This window comes from Myotis daubentonii, chromosome 9 (genome assembly GCF_963259705.1).
Source record: "Myotis daubentonii chromosome 9, mMyoDau2.1, whole genome shotgun sequence".
NCBI lineage: Eukaryota > Metazoa > Chordata > Mammalia > Chiroptera > Vespertilionidae > Myotis > Myotis daubentonii.
Window position 1 is genome coordinate 68,087,402 of NC_081848.1, and position 6,719 is coordinate 68,094,120.

The window sequence follows — 6,719 nt, forward strand, 5'->3', positions numbered from 1 at the left end:
TATCAGATATTTACATTACGATTCATAACAGTAGCAAAATTGCAGTTATGAAATAGCAACGAAAATAATTATGGTTAGGGGTCACCACAACATGAGGAATTGTATTAAAGGGTCGCGGCATTAGGAAGGTTGAGAGCCACTGTACTAGCAGATAAGAGACTTCATGGGAGAATACTGAGGCACCCCAGCCAACAGCCAGCACCATGTCACCTAACAAAACAGTGGCATCATTATGGAAATTTAGACCCAGAAGAGCTCCCAAATGATTGCAGCCATGTAAAGAGGCCAGGTGTAGCTCTCGGCCAGAAGGATGGAGCACAGCTTCTGGGACATGACAACTGTGAAAGGCAGAGACTTACAAAAGCCAGGAAGTGGTTATAAACCAGCACTGCTAAGAATGACTTTTTTCTTTTTCTTTCTTCTTTTTTTTTTTAATTGCATGTGGTTTAGGAGGTAAGAGCAAACAGAAGAATGCATCTTTTGTGCACTCTATATCCCCTTTAACGAGTCTGGATATTATGATAAAGTTATGTGGGAACCCTGGTTTAAAACTGAAGAAAATTACAAATAAAATATGCGTTTTCTTTATGTTTTACAATTGCCAACTTGCTCACACATATAAGATGAGGTTTTGTGGTATGTCTTTTTTTTTTATTTTGTTTTATTGCTTAAAGTATTACAAAGAGTAGTACATATGTCTCCTTTTTTCCCCCCTTGACCTTCCCCCGGCCTCCCCTACTTGCGGTATATTTTTATAGTATAAAGTGAAGTCAGAAAGTTTTATTCAAGATCAACACACTGGGTTAAGGCCAGCAGATGAGTAATAAGCATAGAGGACATTTCAATCAAAACAGTTGTAATAATGCTGTACCTGTCTGGCAGATATGCCATGCAGGTAAAATGTGTAATTACTTAAAAGTTAACCTTTAAAAACAAATCAAAATTATGCAAACTATTTCTGAAACATATTGTGATATCCTCTGTGTTAACAAAGAGAATTACAAAATCCAGTTTAACACATCAGATTGTGAGATTGATATCTACAGATTTCTCATTTTTGGTAATCCTTCTAGAAATTTCTATAAAATCAACATTTTTAGTTGATATTCAGAGTCATCATGTTTAACACCACTTCCTACACTACAATAAAAGTACATGAGGCCCTGTGGAGAGACTCAAGAAGTTGACCAGATCTGAGAGATTGTGTCTCTAGGCTCTCATTGCTAATCTTCTATATTCACACTCCTAGCTATAACATTTCAGAATTTGTGTATAATCCCAACATTCCCATTGCTTAAATGGAATTAAAGAATGATTTAAAACATAATTCGCCATGCCAACTTAGAGTCAAGAAATTTGGATTTCATGGTCTCATATTTACTGTTAAGTAAATTTCCTAGAGTTGCTACAGTAAATTGCCCCAACGTTGGTTGTGTAAAACAATGGAAATTTTCTCATTCTTCTGGAGACCAGAAGCCTGAAATCAAGGTGCCGGCAGGGTATGCACCCTTTGAAGATGCTAGGAGAGAATCCTTTGCATCATCCGGATTCTGGTGGTTCCTGGGGTGCCTTGGCTGGTAGCAGCAAAATGCCAATCCCTGCCTCCATCTTTGCTAAGCCTTCTTCCCTGTGTGTGTCCTTGGGTTCTTTTCTCAATAAGAACATGCTCATTTGGATTTGAGTCTATTCCAGTATAATCTCATCTCAATCTTTACCTTAATTACATCTTCAAAAAGCCTATTCTCAAATAGTGTCACATTCTGAGCTTCTGGATGGACATGGATATTTTATAGGACATTATTCAACCTACAGCACTAAGTCACTTCACTTATAATTCACACTGAAATGAATAGAAATCAAATTATCACATAAGTAGTTATTGCAATAGATTTAAAATTTTGGTGACTTGCCTAAATAATTTAAATCATCATCTCTACTAGAAGCACTGAACAATTCTCAATATAGTAAATCAAATTCCTCTTGGAAATATAAATCTTCAACAAAATTGTATTGAGCGATGAATTAATTTCCTGACACTCCCCTTCACAACTTTGTTTCTGAGGCTGTATATCAGAGGGTTCAGCATGGGAATTACCACTGTATAAAATACAGAACCTACTTTGATTATGAGCCTTGAGTTTTGGGAGTTGGGGACACAATAAAGGAACAGGAGAGTCCCATGGAAAATGGTGATGGTGGTCAGGTGGGAGGCACAAGTGGAGAAAGCTTTTTGGCGCCCACTAGCTAAAGGCATTTTTATGACAGTGACAACGATGAAAACGTAAGTAGTGAGAATGATTACCAGGCTGCTCACCTCATTGAATATGGCCATGGCAAAGCAAAGCACTTGGCTGATGTAGGGATCAGAGCAGGAGACAGAAACAATGGCAGAGTGCTCACAGAAAAAATTATTTATGATGTTAGACCCACAGAAGGATAATGCCTGGAGAAAATATGTAAGTGGCAGGGAAAATACTATTCCCAGGGTGTAGGGTCCAGCTACTAGTGATGCACAGAACTTTGGGGACATGACTACCATGTAGAGCAGAGGGCTACACACGGCCACAAATCGGTCATAGGCCATCACTGCCAACATGAATGTTTCTGCCACCGCAAATAAACAAGCCAAGAAGAATTGCATGATGCATCCTGGGAAAGAGATGGTTCTGTCTTCTACAACCAAGTTCTCTAGCAGCTTGGGTGTAATTGTAGTGGAATAACAGAAATCTACAAAGGACAAGTGGCTGAGAAAAAAGTACATGGGGGTGTGGAGCTGGGGACTGGTCCTGATGATCATGATCATGCCCAGGTTTCCCAGCACAGTGACCATGTAGACGATCAGGAATACCAGGAACAGGGGCGCCTGGAGATCTGGGAAATCTGAGAAGCCCAAGAGAGTGAATGTGGCTCCGGCACTCTGATTTCCTTCAGTTAACAACATGGTTGTTACTGGAGAACATCTGAAATAATGATAAAAATAACAACAATGATAATAATGACAGCACATTTATATAACAGTTACCATGTGGCAGGGAAAAACATTAAGCTCTATTAACTTCTTTTTTGTCCTTATTGTGAAAGTATTACAGATGTTCCTCTATTCCCCCATTATTATGCTAAGCAAAATAAGCCAGCCAGAGAAAGATCAATATCACGTGATCTCACTTCTATGTGGAATCTAAAGAACAAAAGAAGCTATATTAACTTTCATCTCCAAACAGCATTGGAGGCGATAATATTTCTATTTGCATGTGCAGCCTATGAAGAGATGGCTCTGTCTCCCACAGACCATGAGTTGAACCATAATGTTCAACCTGAGGATCACAAGAAAGGTAGCATCTGTGAGTCACCACAAGAATTTCCAAGCTTTGAAAAAATAATGGATATTGAAGGAATATAATCCTGTAGATCTTCACGCTCTTGACTAATGAATCCTGAAGCTATAATAATTGGCTTAGTGTTCTACAAACCATGTGGCAACCTGATAAAATAATGAAGTTACAGCTTTGACATGTTGTTCCCTCACACACCTGTTTTCTTTCCTACATAAGTGTTTTTCTCACTGTCATTGATGCCGTCCACATACTGATCTAGATTCCTTGTTAACTTTTAAATGGCTATTATTTTTATTTTAAAATTTTATTAGGCATATCAGAGCATTAAATGCTCATAGGATCTCTGAATTGGAAAGCAACGTAAAATGTATTTTGCTCAAGCCTTTCATATTCTCTAGAGCAGTGGTTGGCAAACTCATTAGTCAACAGAGCCAAATATCAACAGTACAACGATTGAAATTTCTTTTGAGAGCCAAATTTTTTAAACTTAAACTATATAGGTAGGTACATTGTTATTAACTTAATTAGGGTACTCCTAAGGCTTAGGAAGAGCCACACTCAAGGGCCAAAGAGCCGCATGTGACTCGCGAGCCGCAGTTTGCCGACCACGGCTCTAGAGGAAGCTAGAGAATGTGGGAATAGTTACCAATGGTTACATAATCACCCTCAAAATTTCCTGCCACTATAAGTATTGTAGATGGGTTTTCATTAAAGTTACATATGTTATTATCTTGTTTGGAGTCATGCAATCTTTTTATATTTGTATATGTGATTTTGAGAAAGCAAAAGCAACTTGTACTCACAGCAGTTCATACCTGCAGAAATATCCTTAATCATTTAACGATTTTTTTCTTTTTCTTTTGCAGTTTATTTTGGGTTCCCTTCCTTTGCAACTAAAGATTCATGATAAATCACACGTCATCTCATTAAATCCTGCAACGTTTTTGTTTGTTTTCTTTTTAAATATATTTTTATTGTTGATAGTATTACTGATATCTCCCATTCACCTCCCCCTCCCTTTACCATTAAGCAATAGTATGAACATGTCTGAAATGTTCAGGTTAATATAAGACAATTATTATGAATCTCATAAACAAAGATGCCGTTTTAGTTTTGCCTGACCAGATCAAGGTAGAAAGAAACGATTATACCCTTCATAGCTAAATGCCCCTTGTGCCATTCCAAACATGTATTTCCTACATGAGGAAAAGGGAATCAGCAGGCACGAGGGATTAGTGACAGATCAGCATGATTTAAAAAGCATGGTTTTGAAAACGTGTATTTAAATGCAGTTTTAGGCTTTCTCATTTACTGTGTGATCCTTGGTGAATTACTGGAATTGTCTAAGCCTCCACTTCTTTATCAATAATATTGACATGGTAATAAATATTTCATAGTGTGTAAAAATTAAATTAGGAAATGATATTAATATACTGAGCACAAAATCTGGTAATCATGGAATCCAGGAGATGCAGATTTCGCTATCCTCACTTCTTTTTATCCTTAGTACTATGACTAATTGGTATTATTTTTAAACCCTGATATTATTTTTTTATCTAAGAAACAGATCAAGGGTGAAAGTGGGCAGCAATGAACATCTAGGTACAATTTGGAATGTCAGAGTCTAGCTCCGCTCTTCCCTGGGTCTCCCCTGGCCCTATTTGTCTTAATTCACCAATGACGCTGCTTCCACAAGCTGTCTCTGTTTCCCCCTTTGCTTTCTCGTTATTATCTGGCTCTTTCTTGTCCTCTGTTTACAACCGCAGGTTGGTGCCTTTGGGCAGCTTAGCGAACTGCAATCGTTCTCCGGTGAACTCTGGTAGCCCGGTGCCAGCCCCTTCCCTGCTGCCGGACTGCACTGTGAGAGCGCCAATTTCTTCTTCCCTTGATTGCAGTGATTATCATAACAGGCTTTGCTCTGAAAACTTCGATTTCTTCCTAGTAGCTAATTTATCAAAGCTAAATTCCTCTGCTCAGTTTTACCTAAAGCCTATCCCCCAGTAGTCAACCTTCTTTATTCATGCCAAATAAATGAGAGAGAGCACAGGATAGAGCACGGAGCCTGAAACCAACTCACCTGCAGATTCTGGTTTTTGCTATTAATAGTCTCCAAGGAAGTTCCCACTCAGAATGCAAAATTATTTTAAATCTAAAGAAGTTGGTAAATATGGAAGAAGTTTACAATAAATTTTAATTGTTGCAATGGTGACATTTTTCATTCTTAATGTCCAGAAAAACAGAGAGAGAGAGAGAGAGAGAGAGAGAGAGAGAGAGAGAGAGAGAGAGATTGAAATTGATTTGGAAACTGCATCTGACTCCCAGAACTTATATATGGCTTATGTATAGTTCCATGACCTTGGGGATTTTGACCCTAGAGAATCTTTAATGAATTATTTCTTTTTATATCACAAACTCACAAATTAGATTGAATGCTCTCCTATATGCATTTTTTATAAGAATGCAATTTCTTCTAAATCACTGGAGATGATGCTTCATTAAGCCTACCTTATAAATTTCTTTAAAAAATGTAATTATATAAAATATACAAATGGATGTAGAAAATATGGTGACTAAAGTAAACTGCAAATGGAAAAATAAAAATGCTAAAATGCAACTATTCAGAGATCATTTCTGTTAACATTTGCTGTGTGGTTTTTCTATCTTTTCTATGCACAATGTGTTTGTGTGTGTGTGTGTGTATGAGCACGCACGTGCACGCGTGCATTGACATGCATAAATAATATAACTTTTATTATGCCTTTTTCATTTCACATAAAATAATCATTATTGTTCTTGGAAACATTGATTTATTTTTTAAATTAATGTGTTATCTTCCATATATGAGCAATCTACCCTTTCAAGCTTATATTAACCTAATTGAATAATATAATCTCTTTGTGCCTATACCATCTTAAAAATGAAAAATGTATTTTAGAAGCATGTTTAGCTCTCTAAAGCCACTGGGTACCAACCAATTCATTTGTCTCACTATGCCCAAATACCATCCTATTAGATTCATGTAAGTTTTCCCTGGGCCCTTAACAACCAACTCACCATTGCCACACTCTCTTCAGAAACCCAACACAACAGAAGCTATTTTCTTACTTCATTTTTATTGTTGACACTATTACAGATATCCACATCCCCCCTTTGCCCACCTCCACCCAACCCCCACTCCTCCTTCTATCTGACCATCACCACATTACTGCCTGTGTTTATGGGTTATGCATATATGTTCTTTGTCTAATTTTGTCACCTTCTTTCATCAAGCCCCCTCCCCCACCTGATTCCTCTCTCCTCTGAGATCAACAGAGGCTATTGATCATGGGGAATGGAATTATTTATTGTAATGGCATGGCCTTGCTCCAGAATCCTAGTGGGTCT

At 37.6% G+C, this 6,719-nt stretch overlaps 1 protein-coding gene across 1 annotated transcript; it reads right to left on the reverse strand.

The window, feature by feature from the left end:
• Positions 1–1,996: 1,996 nt before the first annotated feature.
• LOC132241948 (olfactory receptor 5D13-like) lies at positions 1,997–2,941 on the reverse strand. The gene has a single exon (XM_059710898.1). The coding sequence runs from the start codon at positions 2,939–2,941 to the stop codon at positions 1,997–1,999; it is 945 nt and encodes a 314-aa protein (XP_059566881.1).
• Positions 2,942–6,719: the final 3,778 nt, after the last annotated feature.

Coding starts and splice junctions, on each gene's coding strand:
- LOC132241948 (XM_059710898.1), bottom strand. CDS start 2,941: ATGTTGTTAACTGAAGGAAATCAGAGTGCCGGAGCCACATTCACTCTC.